The sequence below is a fragment of the Peromyscus californicus genome, unplaced genomic scaffold (assembly GCF_007827085.1).
Source record: "Peromyscus californicus insignis strain IS unplaced genomic scaffold, ASM782708v3 Scaffold_16__1_contigs__length_79575227, whole genome shotgun sequence".
Classification (NCBI taxonomy): domain Eukaryota; kingdom Metazoa; phylum Chordata; class Mammalia; order Rodentia; family Cricetidae; genus Peromyscus; species Peromyscus californicus.
In genome coordinates, this window is record NW_026294458.1 from 22,485,869 (window position 1) to 22,503,495 (window position 17,627).

A 17,627-nucleotide genomic window follows, 5' to 3' on the forward strand; every position below is an offset into this window, starting at 1 on the left:
AAAAGTCCCCATAGTCTGTAACAGTCTCATACTTGTTTAAAGGGCCAAAGGCTCTTCTGAGACTCATGAAATCTCTCTCTCTTTTTTTTTAACAGTGCTCAGAGTGCTGTTTTCTATTTTTTTCACTCTTTTTTTTAAAATTCATTTTACATACCAACCACAGATCCCCCTCTCATCCCTCCTCCCACTCCACCTCCCCCCCTCCCCCCCCCCCCCCTCATTTTTATGTAATAGTGCCTATCTGTAATCCTGGCACTCAGAAGGCTGAGGCAGGAGATTCATGAGTTCAAGGACACCCAGAGCTATGTGTCAAAACTATCTTAAATGGGGAGAATGGGGATATAGCTCAGCGATAGAGTGCTTTCCTAGCATGCCCAAGTGTCTTTATGTTATCCCAATCACAAGAGAGTTACAACCACACATCTGAACTATCTGATCCAATGCGGTTAGAGTATGATAAGGCTGCCTCAGTTCTTCAGAGGACGGTTTCTGATGCCTAGGCTGTTCTTAGGAGAGTCCAGGAAAGGGATGCAAAAGAGGAAGTCTTCTCAGACAGAACACCTGTAGTAACTTCCTGTGCAATTTCTTTGCTGATTTTCTTCAAACTATGGTCTCCCGCCATTTCTGTTGGCTTTAGGGGAAGGTAAAACAAGAGTGGCCTCTTCCTACCTCTTCCTCAGCCTTGACCAGGACTCAGACCGTCCCCCACCCCCAACTCCTCATGGCTCCCCGGTTGGCCCTTGCTGTGTCCTGGCTGGTCTTCAGGGTTGGATGCTCTGGTGTTGGAATCTTAGAGGAGCCGCTGTGGCTGTTTCCTGTCCTGCACTTCTCCTGTACCAGTTCCAGGCGACAAGAGCTGACACCGCTGTAGCCATCGTAGGCGAGAGGAACAGTGTTGATAGGCACAGTTTTGCCCTGAAATGAATGCCATTTGTTCCTTGCACTATGCTCTTGGTGTGTCTCACTCCTTTATGTGAAATAAACCTTTGTACACCAACAAGTGTGTATTCTAGGGAAGCAAAAGAGGACACGTGTGTGTGTGTGTGTGTGTGTGTGTGTGTGTGTGTGTGTGTGTGTGTGTGTATGTGTGTGTGTGTGTGTGTGTGTGTTATGGATGAAAAACTTAATTCCAGTTTTGATGGTACTCAAAGGTGGAGTCTCTTGGGAAGTGTAAGCCTTCACGGATGGATTGGAATCTTATCCATGTGCTAGAGTTAATGACCTAGGGCCCTTTGTCCTCCCGCTTCTCACTATGTGTGAGCATTGCCTTTCCCCTTTTCACCATGGGAAGCCATACCAGAGAGCTCTCACCAGACACTCAATGCTGGTTCTCCGGTCTTAGACTTCCTAGCTTCCAAAAACATGAGAAATGAATCTCTATTACTTATAAATCACTCACTCCTTAGTTTATGACAATTGGTTATAGCAGCACAGATAACTCATTATCAGAAACATATTTAATGTCATAACCATTATATCCATATAGACATAGCCATTCACCTTTATTAAACAGAGGGTACATAAAACAGCAGCCTATGTCTGATGCTTGGCTATTCCTATTCTTTTTAAGTGTAACCTGTGACTCACTAGAAAAGTCATAGAACAGTATTGCTCAGACCTTTGCACCCAGAAAGTCACCGGCGGGACCAGGAAGGCTCCTGTCTATGGTGGTCAGTGGTTCATAGGCTGCAAAGTATTGATCTGGAGAACTGTCTTCCTGAAGTAAACGTGAAGTGAATGATGGGGTGAGAGAGTTTTGAAATAAAGTCACTTACTTGGACGTTGCTAAGACAACACTGAGTGGCATCTGTTGAAGAAATGGAAGGAAGGGCCTGGGAGGGAAAGGGGGACACACGTGAGAGTTTCGTACTGGCTCAAGCTTTCTTCTTACTTTAATATTTCCTCCCTAAAAAAAATCAATGAGTTTGACCAAACTAAAAAGAAGTTAGCAATATTCAAAGTTGTGTGTATACGAAACCACTGGAGATGTTCCTATTTAAAATGCAAATTCCCAGATCTGGCCCAGGAGATCCAGGCAGTATCGGGTACAGCTGGGGACTGCAGCCTCAATCTCTATGCTGCCATCTCCGCCGCAGCCATGTGCTCAGATGCATCCTCAGTCTACATGCTGCCATCTCCTCCGCAGCCATGCGCTCAGAAACATGTCTGCACTTGGGCCTCAAGTACCTATCAGTCTCTGGCAACTTCTCAAGTTCTTGAGACCTTCTGAAATGACCAAGGCCCTCATTTAAAGCTTCCCCCTTCTCCCAAGAGCCTACGAATTTGCATCTATTTTAGATAAGAAATTAAATTTCTCAAAAACAAAAACAAAAACAACCCAACCAGTCAGTATCAGAACATCTCCATCAGGAAATGTTTACATATGACACTGTAGATCAGGAATTCACCTTTGAAAGGAAGCTTATTCAGATGTGGTATCAAGATTATTTTCCAACCCAAGATTGGCAAGGATATCCTCATTTTAGATTAGTCCACCTTGAGTATATGATTGTCACAGGAGTAGGAGTTACAAATGAAATAAAGAAAATCTTTTATCTGGGTTTGAGCAACATTCACAAGTAGTGTCCATTTGGACACATTTAGGAATTTCTCCTACACTGTGGTTTCAAGATATATGTTATATTTGACTTCATTTGATGCCTATGTTTTGGTATCAACTATACATCCTTTGTTGCCATGGGTAACTCATATGTCCTCCCTTTATGTCTATTGTGAAGATTAGATAACATTTAAGTAAGGAACTGAACACGATGGCTGGCGGGCTGCACCCGCCTAAGAATGTAACTGCTGCCACCACCCTAAGGACGGCTCCTAATAACCTCCAGGCTCTAACATTTATTACCCTTTGCTTTCTACCTGTCAAAGAATTTATAGCGATTCCTTCCAGAAACTTCTGGATCTTTGTACTCTTCCTTGGGCATCTGGAAAGAAGCATCCATTCTAAAATGAAGCAGAGAAATACATTCATCGTCTCTACATGTCGTGTTTCTGGGTGTTGTGACAGAGTGCACCTAGCTGTCCGTCTTAGACTAGACAGAAGTACTGGATCTGGTAAGAGGAAGAAATCAGAGTTGGGAAATGAGTAGATTTATAAAATCCCAAATACAAAAATAGTCACTTTTAATGGAAATAGCAGAGTTTCAGAGACTAATTCTATGCCCTGTCCGGGACACATTATTATTTATTAACTTACCATGACTTACTTGCAAGTCATTTAAATAATCAAGATTTCAAGAGATTTATTTTTGAAGGTGCTTTACTTGTAAGTCTCAAAAACAAAAAACAAGAAAAAAAACAAACCAGCCGGGCGGTGGTGGCGCACGCCTTTAATCCCAGCACTCGGGAGGCAGAGCCAGGCGGATCTCTGTGAGTTCGAGGCCAGCCTGGGCTACCAAGTGAGTTCCAGGACAGGCGCAAAGCTACACAGAGAAACCCTGTCTCGAAAAACCAAAAAAAAAAAAAAAAAAAAAAAAAAAAAACCAACCATAGTTTAGGTTCCATCAAAAAAGATCACTTGTAATTTCTGAAGTGAGCCAAAGGAACAATAGACTGGACCATTCGTATCTTTGATGGCGAGCTGTCCTTTAACATACCATAAACACGCATGCCTACATATATAACCATGTATAAATATTGTTTAATTGTAAATATATCTACATACATATTTATATAAATATAAACATTTGTAAATAAAGATATAAACATAAAACAATATACCCATATATGGTTAATAATATATACTATCATATAAACATATATCTTATAATTTATTTATTTAATATATGTATATGTTTTGTAAATAATTATAAAATTAATATATAATAATATATGGTTAATAAATATAACATTTATATAGATAAAATGTATGGCTTTTGCTTCTTAACCAGGCCTGTTTTAGAAAGAGGGATTTACATCACAGCTAGAAGTTTTCAAATCATGCAGAGTAATTATAATGTCTAAAAATATCAATATGTTCATTAAAAACCTGCATCTGTTTTGGAGCAGGACCCCCTGGTACTTACGCAGCATGGAGCCAGAGGACGTCCCTGTGTTTGGCTTCTTGTCCCCTCCATTCTCGATTGATAAAGGATGGGACGGGATCTGACTTGCTCCAGTACATAGAACATCGTGGATAATGAAACAGGTTACTGAACATGAACCTAAAGTTGGGAATTTTTCTCTAATGTTAGGAAAGTGAGGCAGAGAGGAAAAGGTCAAAATGATATGGTCAGCTTTTCTAATACAACTTAATTATGTCGTAAGCTTTTTCAAAAGTACAAAACAATGTATCTAGCATGGGAGGAGGAGTTACTTGTACTTGCACAGACTATCTCTAAGAGGATACTCAAAAAGCTGGTGACAGCCAGGAGGTGGTGGCGCACGCCTTTAATCCCAGCACTCGGGAGGCAGAGCCAGGCGGATCTCTGTGAGTTCGAGGCCAGCCTGGACTACCAAGTGAGTTCCAGGAAAGGCGCAAAGCTACACAGAGAAACCCTGTCTCGAAAACCCAAAAAAAAAAAAGCTGGCAGCAATAGTTATGTGGCGGGTGCAGGGACTGTATTATTCTGTGCTGTGTATGCTTTACCACTACTTAAATTTTCTTTCTTTCTTTCTTTTTTTCTTTTTTTTTTTTTTGGTTTTTCGAGACAGGGTTTCCCTGTGTAGCTTTGCTCCTTTCCTGGAACTCACTCTGTAGTCCAGGCTGGCCTCAAACTCACAGAGATCCACCTGCCTCTGCCTCCCGAGTGCTGGGATTTAAGCACCACCGCCCGGCTACTTAAATTTCCTAACATGGGTGCATACCTCATTTCCATTGACTTAGCTTATGGGTTTCTCTCTCTCTCTCTCTCTCTCTCTCTCTCTCTCTCTCTCTCTCTCGGTGTGTGTGTGTGTGTGTGTGTGTGTGTGTGTGTGTGTGTGTGTGTGTACATGAATCCAGATGTCCACAGAGGCCAGATGACCATCCAATCCCACAGAAATGGAGTTATAGGCCACTCAATTACAGGTGGTTCAGTCACCACACGTGGTTGTTGGGAACTGAACTCCCATCTTCTTGCAAGGGCAGCAAGCACTGTTAACCTCTGAACCATCTCTCCAGCCCAGCTTATGGGTTCTTTGTTCACTCTTACTTAAGCCTGGCAATGAGCTACATGTATTATTAACATGCCCGGTCCCTGTAATCATGGTGCAGTAACTCCTACAGTACCCAAAGTCCTGACCGATCCATCTGGTTAGTACAGAACTCAAACCAGATGATTCAGATTGATCGGGTTGTGCTAGTAGATAAGCTAGACTTACCAGTCTGCTTCGAACCAGGGTGGCTTGGATATTCGCCTGTGCATGGTCTCGCTCACTGGACACAATAAATAACGGATCTGTAAAGCAGTAAAGTGAGATGAAGAATAAAGCATGTTTACATCTCCAGTGAGAATACCAGGAAAGAAGGCGAATTTCTCCCTTGTATCTCTCTCGTTTTTATTTATTTTTTTCTATTTTTAATTGAAAATAGATTATTTATACGATATATTCTGATTATGATTTTCCCTCTTCCAACTCCTCCAGATCCTCCTCCCTTTCCACTCAAATCCACGCCCTTTCTTTCTCTCTCTCTCTTTCTTTAGAAAACAAACAAGCATCTAAAAAATAATAATAGAGTAAAATAAGATAAAATAAAAGCAAACAAATTGGAATAAGATAAAACAAATGGAAGAAAAAGACCCAAAGAAAAGCACAAAAAACACATATAAGGGCACACACACACACACACACATTTGTTTACTACATAGAAATCCCATTAAAAACTCAAAAATGGAAACCATGATATATATGCAAAAGATCTGTAAGGGAAAACAAAAAGCCCTACCAAAGCATTATGGGACAAAGGACTTCCAAAAATACCACTGTATTTATTTTTTGTTGGCCATCTACGGCTGGGCATGGGGCCTGCCCTTAGGTGTGGTTTATATATCCAGTGAGACTCTGTTGGAGAGAACTAATTTTTCCTTTGTGAGTGGTTATCAGGTGGAGACAGTTTCTGGGCTAGGGTTGGGGGCTTGTGTCCACTTCCCTTCTCAGCACTGGGACCCCGTCTGGCTTGGACCCAGGCATGCTTGTGCATGCTACCACAGTCCCTGTGGTTTCATATGGGTATCAGTCCCGCTGTGTGTAGAAGGCCTTGTTGTCTTGGTGTCCTCCATCCCCTCTGGCTCTCACAATCTTTCCACCTCCTCTTCCTCAGAATTCCCTGAGGAGAGGGATTGGATGCAGGCATCTCATGTAGGACTGAGTGTTCCTAGGTCTCTTATTCTCTGCATATTGTCCTTTTGTGGGTCTCTGTGTTTATTTCCTTCTGCTGCAGGAGGAAACGTCTCTGATGATGGTTGGACAAAACACTGATATGTGAGGATAGCAGAATGTCATTAAGAGTCATTTGCTACATTCCTTTAGCAGAACAGCAGTATTTTATTTTCCCCTAGGTTCACGACCCGTCTAGTCTCAGGTTCTTGGCTGCCCGAGCAGCGTTTGAGATCGGTTCCCGCTCAGGGAGCGAGCCTCAATCCAATCAGATACTCTTGGGTCGCTCCCACAAGCTTTGTGCCACTGCTGTACATTTTGGAAATGATTTGTTTTGCATTTGTTTATTTGTCACTGCTCATGTGCAGACACAAAAGGACAACTTGCAGGAGCCAGTTCTCTCCTTGAACCATGTAGTTTCTATGAAGGAAACCCAGGTCATCAGACCCTTACACACTGAGCTATCTCACTGGCCCTCTTTCATTTTCAATACCGAGTCTTGCTATGCTGTCCAGGCTAGCCTTGAGCTCCTGGATGCAGGAGATCTTCCTGTCTCTGCCTTCTGAGCAGGAAGGAAGGGCTGGAGGCAAGTGCCAGTATGCCTGGCTTGCAATTTCTTAACTGGAAAGCAAATTAGAGAGTTTAGACATCACTTAACTGTAGCAGCTGATGGTCCTGTTACCCTCTCCCATCTAGCAGGGAATCTGTTTCATGTGTTTCTTTCCTGGGAATTCCAATTCAGCTTATGGAATTGGAATGCAAACAAAAAGCCGATCATATTTCAAGCACAATACCCTACATACTCCGTCTTTTTTTTTTCCTCTGAATGGATTTCTTTTGGGGTCTGGGTCACCTAAAAAATACTTCAAGAGGAGGAATCTTGTATATGGACACTATTCCCATTTCCAGTCAAAAGAACAAATTTAGCTGTGCAGAGAAGACGGTTCACTCAGCAAAGTGCTTAGGGCACAAGCATGAGGATGCGAGTTCAGATCCCAGCACACACATAAAAAGCCAGCACAGCAGCCTGTGTGTTTGTAACCCAGAACTGGGGAGGTGGGGCCGGGAGGATGCCCCGGGCAGTCCAGTAGAATCTGTGAGCTCTAGGTCCCGTGAGACCTTGTCTTAAAAAATAAGGTGGAGACCAACTGAGGAGGGCTTCCAGTCTTGATTTCTACCCCTCTCCCGCTACACACACACACACACACACACACACACACACACACACACACACACGGAGGGTAGATAAATTAAGAACCATTTTCCGTGTTCAGTATACTGGAAGGATGCAAACAGCATGCCCTCTTGAGAATTATAGACATGGCAAGAAAATATCGCTCTCCAATAAGAAATAAATAATATCAGTCATCTTTAGAATTTATCCCTTAGATTTATAAAGACTCTAGGTCGATGGTGGACCCAAGTTATCTCTCCAAAGGTCAATAACTGATTAACCCGATACTATAAGTACCTGCTCACCGGGTATATCTTTAATGATGAAGGGCACTGAAGACTGAGTGTATTATTTATTAAAATCAAGCCGTGGGAGGCCTGAGAGATGGCTCAGCTATTAAGAGCACTTGTTGCTAGTCTAGCTGCAAGTCTAGAGTCTAGCAGAAGGCTCGGTTCCATTCCAGCACCCGTGAGGTGGCTCACATCTGTAACTCCAGTTCTAGGGGATCTGATGCCCTTTTCTGACCTCCAAGAGTACCGGGCACACACGTGGTACACATACATACATGCAGGCAAACACTCATACACATAAAATAAAATAAGTAAATATAAAACTATCTTTTAAAAAGAAATCAAACAATGTGACACTAAATTCATAAGCAGCTTTCAGAGAGACATTTGATTTCCCAAGTAGATTTTTCCCTAAGGGAAACAAATACCCTGGGCCAAACATTTATTAGATTTATTTCCTGAGATGAAACCAGGAGCGACAAAGTAGACCACTGGGCAGATCATGTGAGCAGTCACGACACAGCCCAGGCCAAGGAAAATGGGTCTTATGGATGTTTTATGGGAATCCAAAGGGACATAGTTGTAAAGAATGTTAGGTTCGGGCGACAGCTTTGTTCTACAGCGAGCAAAATCAGAAAAATCGTTGTAGCAATATTTAGTTAACACTTGCATACCTAACATTGTGTACCAGCACTAGGAATAGGTTCGAGAAGGCTACAAACATGAATGGACCAGAACTTAAGGCCGGGAGAAATAAACCACAAGTGGAAAATCAGGGCATGAACATAGACTGGAGCTTAATTAGCCCTGGGGGAATCAGTTCACCAGGTCTATTAACAATGTTTTGATAGATAAAAAGGTTGAAAGAAAACAAAAGGCCTCCGAAAACAAACAGGGGAGAAACTGGCACCTCTTTACCAAGAACACTGAATTTGGAGCTGTCCAGGCAGGAAGATCATTTCCATTGCACATTTTATGCAGTTTGAATGCGGGCACGTTGCCTGACTTTCTAGCTCTGTAAGTCATTTCATACGTTTCTGAAAGAGCATCCAAAACCTCAGACCAGGTTTCAGGAGGATAAATTACCAGGAGAACAAAGGTGACCCCTCCTGTCGCTTGGAGAAGGTGAGCGCACCTGTGGCGCTGCAGAGCGCGCGGCCACCTGCGTGCAACTATGGGGTCGGGGACAGAGGGCTTGTCCTGGAGCTAGGTTTTTGTTTGTTTGCTTGCTTGCTTGTTGTTGTTGTTTCACTCACCACAGCCCTACCAAGTCACTGTAGCCCCCCCGGAGGAGTGGCTAGCCCTTACCGTACAGGAAATCGTACGCTCGACTGGCGGTGCTGCCCTTGGCCCTCGACCCCTGGCACCGGTACCGAAACCCCTGAAGCTTGGTCTTGGGCTCCTGGGTGGTCACTGTGCGGCTCATGGTGCTGCCTCTTTCCTCCCGCCAGCAGAACACCAGCTACGGGAGGCTTGGTAGCTTGGGTGCGCCGTAGCTATGGCAACCTCAGATGCACACGCCGGGATAAGGGGCGGGGCGGCAGGGCTGGGAGGGGTGGGGTGGGAGTGGGGGCGGGGTCTAGAAGGGCAGTTTGAAGAGGCAGGTTGCAGGGGCAGAATGGATGGATGTAGGGATGCAAGGCGGACAGACACGGCAGGATGAAGAGGCGGGATGCAGGGCGACCTGAGGAACTGGGAACTGGAAAGAAGGAGGCGAGAGAAAGGGGGAAACGCGGGCGTGGAAAGAAGTGGGGCTAGGAAGAGGGGGAGGATGGCCTCGCTTGCGCCCAGCAAGGGTCCACGTCAAATGCTGGGAAAAGGGCTACTCTAGAAGACCAAGACCAATTTGCTACTGACGACCTTCGCCACCAGTCTCTTTTCGGAGACCACTGGGAGGTCTCGTAACCTTCTGAAAGCCCCTTTCCACAGGATCGAGGAATCCAAGCTCCTAAATGCTGGGCCTTGGTTCAGTAACCAAGAGCATATCAGCTTCAGAGTCGGCCAGGACATCAGTAATTGAAATTCTGTCTCCAGGCTGCTGCCCTTAGAGCAGATGCGGACACTTCGGCGCACGCGTAGTAGGCTCTGCTTCTGGAAAAAAAAAAAAAAAAGAAAAGAAAAGAAAAGAAAAAAAGTACGAGGAAAACTAAAGAGGCAAAAATGGGTCAGCTATTGAGAGTCCTCAGAACCTTTTGCCCACGGTCCATTCTTCTTTTTTTTTTTTTTTTGGTTTTTCGAGACAGGGTTTCTCTGTGTAGCTTTGCGCCTTTCCTGGGACTCACTTGGTAGCCCAGGCTGGCCTCAAACTCACAGAGATCCGCCTGGCTCTGCCTCCCGAGTGCTGGGATTGAAGGCGTGCGCCACCACCGCCCGGCGCATTCTTCTTTTTAAAAGAAATTTCATTTATCACTTTGCCTTAAAAGTAACCAGTATCTTAAATTAATAATGTTGTTTACTCATTAATTAATTCATTCATTATTTTTGTGTGTTGCGAATTGAATTTAGGGTCTCACATATGCTACAAGCATTCCCCTACTGAGATACACTCTAGCCCAAGTAATAGATTAAAAAAATATTTACTATTATCACAGCTAACAAAGTTAATACTAATTCTTTTGTTTAATCATGTAGTACACATTCAAATTTACGTGGTTGACTCAAAGAAAGATGTTATTGTCGGTTTGTCTCATTAAAGATTTTTTTTTAAGTCCTCATTTTGTTCTAGAACAGTGTTTCTGGCATTTTGTAATTTAAAAAACTTTCCTAAACCAACATGGCTATCCTGAATACAGATCATAGAGATAAGATAAATGCTGGATTCTTTTTTTTTCTTTTTTCTTTTTTTTTTTTTTTTCAGATCCTGCCTCAAGTTTATTTGTAAAAACAGCATGGGGTCCTGACCCTCTGCAAATAGTGTGTAGGTGTGTCACACCAGTCCATCTGTCTGGCAGACAGAAGGCCCTTTTCTATGGGGCCTTCACAGGGGCCTGGGCACCTTTGGGAGCCTCAGCTGGAGCTGAGGCCTCTGCCTTGGTTTGAGCCTTGGGCTCAGAGCCTAGGACCCTTGGCCATGCAGTTTCTAATCCGCTTCCCGAGCTTGGGGTGAGCGATGAAAGCTGAGCCTGCGGCTGGGGCCCTTTGGCATCTTGGGCTCAACCACGTTGGGCTTCACAAGGGCCTGGGTGGCCTCTGCACGCGCACTCACTGCCTTTGCGTTGTTGGCCTGCATCTTCTTCAGGCCTTTCTTGTTGTGCTTCTCGGCAAAGCGCATGTTCCTCAGGAACTTGGGGTCCACCCCCTTAAGAGATTCGTATCTTTGTGACCGGGGTTTCTTGATAACCGTTTCTGTGCCATTTTCGGGATTGGTTGTGTGTGGTGTGGTTCTTGGACTTGGCCATGTCGGAACGGTAACCGGCGGCTCCCCTGGATTATTTTTCTTATGCATTAAAATCAAGAAATGAGCAGGGTGTGCTACTGCAGGCCTTTAATCCCACCTGAGGCAGGTGTAACTGTGAGTTTGGAGCCATAACGCTTTATTGATTTTAGTGTTGCTGCTCTGGCTGCATGCGTTTCCACATATCTGATATTCTAATTAGCTTGAACTTCACAGCTTTTAAAATAATATTTTGCTTTAGATCATATTTTGGGAATCTGTTGAATTTTTTTTTCCCTTCTGAATTTTGGTTTATGGACTCACAACTATAGAAATGAGGGAATTTTCCCGGACCAGGAACTTAAGGTAATAAATAATTCAACACTTCTCTCTATTTTGGGATCTATTCCACACAGTCTATGTCTGAAGTTTATCTTCAGATAATTAACCGACCTGTGGTAAAGTCCTAAGGTGACCCCCAGGAACCTGGGCCCTTAGGATTTGTGCTCTGGTAGGTGTGTCCAACCTTGTGACATTGCAACATGGGGTCGTCATTTCTCTCTGAAAAGGTCGCACTCTAGCAACTCACAATTGAGGTTTTTTTAAAAAGCCCAAAAAGGTCTTCATGGTGGGTCCTCTGCAGGTTAAGGTGCTTGCCTTCTGAGACAACGAAAGCCAGACAACCTGAGTTTGATCCCCAGAATTCACGTAAAGGTAGTAGGATAGAACCAGCTCCACAGAGCTGGCCTCTGACCGCCACATGCTCGCACAGCAAGGGCCTCCCCCCAATTACACACACGGTACTAATAAAATACTTTTTAAAAAATTTAATGGTTTGCCGGGTGGTGGTGGCGGTGGCGGCGGCGGCGGCGGCGGCGGCGGCGGCGGCGCACGCCTTTAATCCCAGAGGGAGAGCCAAGTGGATCTCTGTGAGTTTGAGGCCAGCCTGGTCTACAGAGTGAGTTCCAGGACAGGCTCCAAAGCTACAGAGAAACCCTGTCTCGAAAAATAAAAAAAAAAAAGTTTGGGGTTGGGGATTTAGCTCAGTGGTAGAGCGCTTGCCTAGCAAGCACAAGGCCCTGGGTTCGATCCTCAGCTCAAAAAAAAAAAAAAAAAAAAAAAAAAAAATTCAATGGTTTAAGCAAGTTCAGATTAGGATGCTTTCATAACTGTCCTGGGCTGGGTGCTCATGGGTTTGAGTTAAGCATGCCTCAGAGGCCTGTGTGAGACCTACTCCTTTAGTATTAGCACTTGTCTTAACCAAAACACTCTGCAAACCATGGTGGGAAGTAAGTGGCCATGTGACTGATTCTTTTACAGAGACCTTTAATATTCATTTTGCTCTCTCTTCATAAGGGGTTTTTGAGGAAACAAGTGACCACGCTGGGAAACCTCACATTGCAAAGAACTTGCAAAGGGCCTCTAGGAGCTGAGGTGGCCTCCAACTGATAACCAGAAAGAAGTCAAAGCCCTCACCCCTAAAATAGCAAGAAACCAAATTTTTCTAATAACTGAAGTGAGACTGGGAACATATTAATCTTCATTGGAACCTCAGATAAGATAGAAACTTCTACCAGTCTTAATTGCAATCTAATAAAAATCCTGAGGCTGTGCCCCGACTCCTGACCTATAGAAACAGTGAGGTGACGAATGTCTGCTTCCTTTAGACTGTGATAATAATGTTACATAGATGTCCTGGTGCCATGGGGCTGTTAAGTGCACACGACTTTAACAACAGATACTCATTTCGCATAAGGCATCTAGAATGTCTAACAAAAGGAAGGTGCAAGTCAGTTTTGTTCCTGATAAGTGCTACCTTCTTGTTCTGTTCTGTTCTCATAGGACATCATCGAGGGGGACAGTGATGAGTCTCTGCTTATAAGGGTCCAAATCCCATCACGGAGACTCCATCCTATGACTTCATTGCCCTTAAGTACCACGGTGGAGACTAGGGCTTCATTTGGGCAGGACCTAAACATTACATCCACAGTAAACAATAAACGGCTAATGGACGGCCTTCATGAAGTTAGGTTCTAGTCATTTCGTATAGTTGCATAAAAGAAACTCCAGTACTGAAAAGGGATGCTTGTTAATGAAATTTAGTTAAAAGGAAAGAGTTGATCATGTTGAGAGAACCCTCTACAGGGCTCTGTCTGTCCTTGTCCCTTTGAGTAGGAAACAATGCTGGGTGATAGGCAGCACTGCCCTTTAAGCAGAAGTGGGGGGGGTGGTGGTGGACATTTTTCTCTTCATTACAAATGTTGTGTTCCTACAAAGCAACCCGATACCTGTGTGGCTATCATTTGGTCTTTTTCACATCACCCCTGGGATATGGGATTCTGGAACCTGGTAAAAAGATGCTAATGTTCTGTGCTGCTGCTGCTGCTGCTGTTACAAATAAACTGTCCCTTCTCTGTGACCCAGTAGTTTGATGGCTTCTACCATCACTTATGAACTGGCCTGCAAATGAGGTAAAAACTCGGTCTTTTCAGGGAGATCAGAAATCAGAGAATATGGTATAGTGTGTATTTCCCCAGGGAAATTGGAATGCTTTTTTTTCCTTCAGAGGCAGACATGAAAATATTATTATGTAAAATCACTTAGTTCTGTAAGCAACACAGAGGCTGGCTATTAAATCCACTGATGAGAATGTAGGCCTTGTAATTCTCCGCTCTCAACACACGGTGGCGCTCCTACTCTGCCACTGCAACCACCCACCCCTTCTTGGGTGACGTCATCAAACTTAGGCGTGGTAGGCATAGAACATCTTTATCACTGAAGAACTTTAAACAGTAATTCATGCCGGGTGGTGGTGGCGCATGCCTTTAATCCCAGCACCCAGGAGGCAGAGGTAGGCAGATCTCTGTGAGTTCAAGGCCAGCCTGGTCTACAGAGTGAGTTCCAGGGCAGCCAGGGGCTACACAGAGAAACCCTGTCTTGAACACCAAAAAAAGAAAAAGGAAAAGAAGTAATTCCTTAGTTGCTGGTTGTGTTAGTGGCCCTGTCATCCCACTCACAGAACTGCTATTTGGTGCCCACCTAACTCTGCTCAAGTCACTACTTCAAGCTTGTCACCTATTAATTTAGTAAATGTAATAACAGTCCGAGAGTTAAGAAGGGTAAAATTTGCTAGTTAAAATAAAAATTGAGGAGCAATAACTGGATATAAAAAGTATTAAACTTCTTCTTACTAATCTTATCTTTTCTTAGTCTCCATATGTTAACCTATTTTCAAGTTTTAAATCTTTGGGGTGTGTGTGTGTGTGTGTGTGTGTGTGACAGTATATGTATGGAGTTGTTTATCTCATGCCACCAACTGAGTACTGGGGATTGAACTCAGGTCATCAGGCTGGGTGGCTCGTATCTTTACCCACTGAGCTCTCTCTCAGGCCCTTCAGTTTAATAACCTAATTATAGCTCTTCTTGGGGGAAATAGGTTATTGATGTTTTTCTTGGGATTAAATAGGAAACAATAATTGGGCATGTTTTATATTCTTAATTTCCATTTAATATAAAACAAATCATCTTAGTCGTCAAGCATGTAGGCTGAGAAAGAAAAGTAAAGCTTTATGCGTACTCATTCACAAAAGGTAAAAGGAAAAAGTAACCCATTTGTATAAGTTAGTGATTGCATCCTAAATTGAGAGTTAAGTAGCTGAGTACAAGTTAGTAAATATTTCCCTTTTGAAAGGAGATCTCTTGTTTGCTTTTTAAACATGAGCATGCTTTGAGACCTAGGCTGGACTTGAACCTAGTAAACAGCTCAGGTGTGGGAGTCCAGCTGGGAGACCGGCTCCCACATTTTACCCCAGGGTGCTCCTGAGGAGTGAGGGATAACAAATTTAGATAGAAAGATAGAGGGGAGAGAAATAGATAGAAACACAGGAGATCCTCAGGAGGGCCTGGATCCTAATCCACTGCCCCCTCTGTCTCTTCTAAAGGGCTACTTACCGAAATGCCAAGGGGTGGAGCAAAAGCCCTCCCCCCAGCACAGTGAAATGCAGACCCTTTCCAATCACCTGGTAACCACACACATGGTCAAGCAATCCTCCAATGCAGCCCTGCTGGGTAAAGCAAGCTCAGATCTCACTAGGAAATCTTTGTGGGCCTCCACACTCAGGCTGGCCTTAAACTCTGCATTCTCCTGTGGCAGCCTCCTGAGGGCTGGAATTATAAGTTTGTGCCACCATTCCCAGTTTGCTTTTTATTTTGTGCATGAGCAGGAGGCTATTGTACCTCCAAGAAGCGACTATTGTAGGTCATGGTGTTCAAGAGACAGCCAAGGAGTTATTACGGGCTCAGACACATCAATCTAGAGAAAGCAAGGGCAGAAGATTGCACTGTCTGGGGCCTGCTGCTGCTAACTAAGGATGTCACACAGAGAACTGTTGTGGTCAGTCAACACCAATTCCACTTCAAAATACACCTCTTACATCAAAGGGGTGAGAGGCAGTTTATTCTGGAGACAAATAGGAATGGCCATGGTCTGGGAACACAGTTTCACATCACCCCAAATTCCACCTGCCAATATGGTAATAGTCTCACATAGTTTTATAGTAAAGGAACAAAGGAAATCATAAATCAAGACACTTCCCAAATACGGTCCCAAAAACATTAGGCAGACGGGTCACAAGAAAGTGAGGACATCTCAGCTACAGCCTCAGACAGTATCTGATTGTATTCTTAGCCTTTTGGTGGCTGGGAACTAGAGGGTCTGTTTGTACATCCCAAAGGATTTACCTAATACTCACCAAGATATTAGGTCACGTACAGAAGGGGGCAATAAAGGCCGCTAAGAGGGCTAAAGCTACTCCAAGACAATTTGCCTGTGGACTAGCAACATGCCACCCTCACTACATCATTAAACTTGTAACCAATTGATCAGCCATGCAGGAAGTTCCGAGTAAGGTGTGGTTCATTCCAGGAACTTCCTTTCACAAAGGGAAAAATGGTATGAAAAATTGTCAGTTACAAAAAAGTTTCCGTTTCCCCCCCCCCCTTTGGCCTACAATTTGTATCAAACTCGATCCTCTTAATTTCATAAATTTTCCAGTTCTCTCTTTTTCTTCTTGGTTCATTTATTATACTTAAAAAAATGCAGTAGCACAAGCAAATACAGGTCAGTGGTTGTAAAATGAAAGCTACTGTGCACTGAGATACATGGCATGGGAGAGTAAATGAAATATGGGGAGAGGGGAAACTCAGGAGGAATGTAACTCAACAAATTACACGCACTTCTGAACCTCAACTTGTTAGGAAGATTAAATGACTCTCAAACTTAGCACTATACAGCTATTATGCTCAAGATTATCTTGTTCCTACTCGAATTTAAGAAATGCCAAGAAAAAGTATTCATTTTATTAATTGGTGTAGTGACAAATATATGATTGGACAATTTATACTACAACCAGTTGGGGACTGAAGGTCTGTAACTCAGTTGGTAGAGTGCTTGCCTAGCATTCGGAAAGCCCTTATAAACCAGGCATGGATGGCACATACTTGTAATTCCAACACTTTATGATCAGTTCGGGGTCGTCCAGCTTAAGGTAGAGACCTTGTCTATAAATACTTGTATTTTAAAAAATAAGCCCCGCCCCCCAGCTCAAAGCTAGTTTAAGGAAGTCACTCAAATATGTGCCCAGTACCATCTTAGTGAACGTCTATATAGCAAGAATGGCCAAGCTGAAGCCATGGAACTTACACACACACACACACACACACACACACACACACACACACACACAGAGAGAGAGAGAGAGAGAGAGAGAGCGTTGAAACTAGACTAAAAAGCTTCATATTCTCTTTCATAACTACGGCATCATGAAATGTTAGCTGAAGATTTAGCATATATGCCGGAGAGGAATAGGAATTAGGGGACCTTTGCCCCCAACATCTGCAGAGAAGGAGGGAGTTCATAAAATGCCCCAGGACCTTACTCAAAGGAACTGAATTTCACTAATGGTTTCTCTTATGGTGCTCAAGAAGTTTTTTTGCTTTCTTGGGCTACAGTTTCAACATCCATGGGAGGGACTGAGAGGCCTTACAGCTGTCTCCACATCCTCCACCTCTGCAAGGCCTGCCCAAGCACACTTTAAAACTCTGGGTGAAATAAGTACGCCAGATCAGATGGAGAAAAGGCATCAACTCAAGGAAAAACAGAGGAAAGCTGGGAACGGGAAAGGAGGCCTTCCCCAGGGAAGCGCACACTAATTGGTTGTTCAGTGCTGAAAGGTCAATCCTTAAAACATACATACGGGTAGCATTATACTGAACTGAAGAGGTTATATTTAGGAATATATATGTATACATTTATATATGTGTGTATATATATGCATGCAATAACAATTAGTTAAAAAAGAGGTCATGAGCCGGGCGGTGGTGGCGCACGCCTTTAATCCCAGCACTCGGGAGGCAGAGCCAGGCGGATATCTGTGAGTTCGAGGCCAGCCTGGGCTACCAAGTGAGTTCCAGGAAA

General features: G+C 43.7%; 1 protein-coding gene and 1 pseudogene across 2 annotated transcripts in view; both read right to left on the reverse strand.

Moving 5' to 3' along the window:
- Cfap91 (cilia and flagella associated protein 91) overlaps positions 1 to 9,296 on the reverse strand; it is a 48,097-nt gene extending 38,801 nt beyond the window's left edge. Inside the window, exons 1-5 of one of the 2 annotated variants that reach the window (XM_052740674.1) lie at positions 9,088 to 9,296; positions 5,320 to 5,396; positions 4,044 to 4,201; positions 2,878 to 2,961; positions 1,776 to 1,832 (exon numbers count right to left, since the gene is read on the reverse strand). In XM_052740674.1, the coding sequence (XP_052596634.1) occupies positions 1,776 to 1,832; positions 2,878 to 2,961; positions 4,044 to 4,201; positions 5,320 to 5,396; positions 9,088 to 9,205 (494 nt within the window). In that variant the 5' untranslated portion in view covers positions 9,206 to 9,296. Of the gene's footprint in view, positions 1 to 1,775; positions 1,907 to 2,877; positions 2,962 to 4,043; positions 4,202 to 5,319; positions 5,397 to 9,087 lie in introns of those variants that run through there. The other variant, XM_052740675.1, reaches the window with a different exon arrangement.
- A 1,449-nt stretch (positions 9,297 to 10,745) lies between these two features.
- On the reverse strand, positions 10,746 to 11,177 carry LOC128111687 (60S ribosomal protein L29-like; annotated as a pseudogene).
- Positions 11,178 to 17,627: the final 6,450 nt, after the last annotated feature.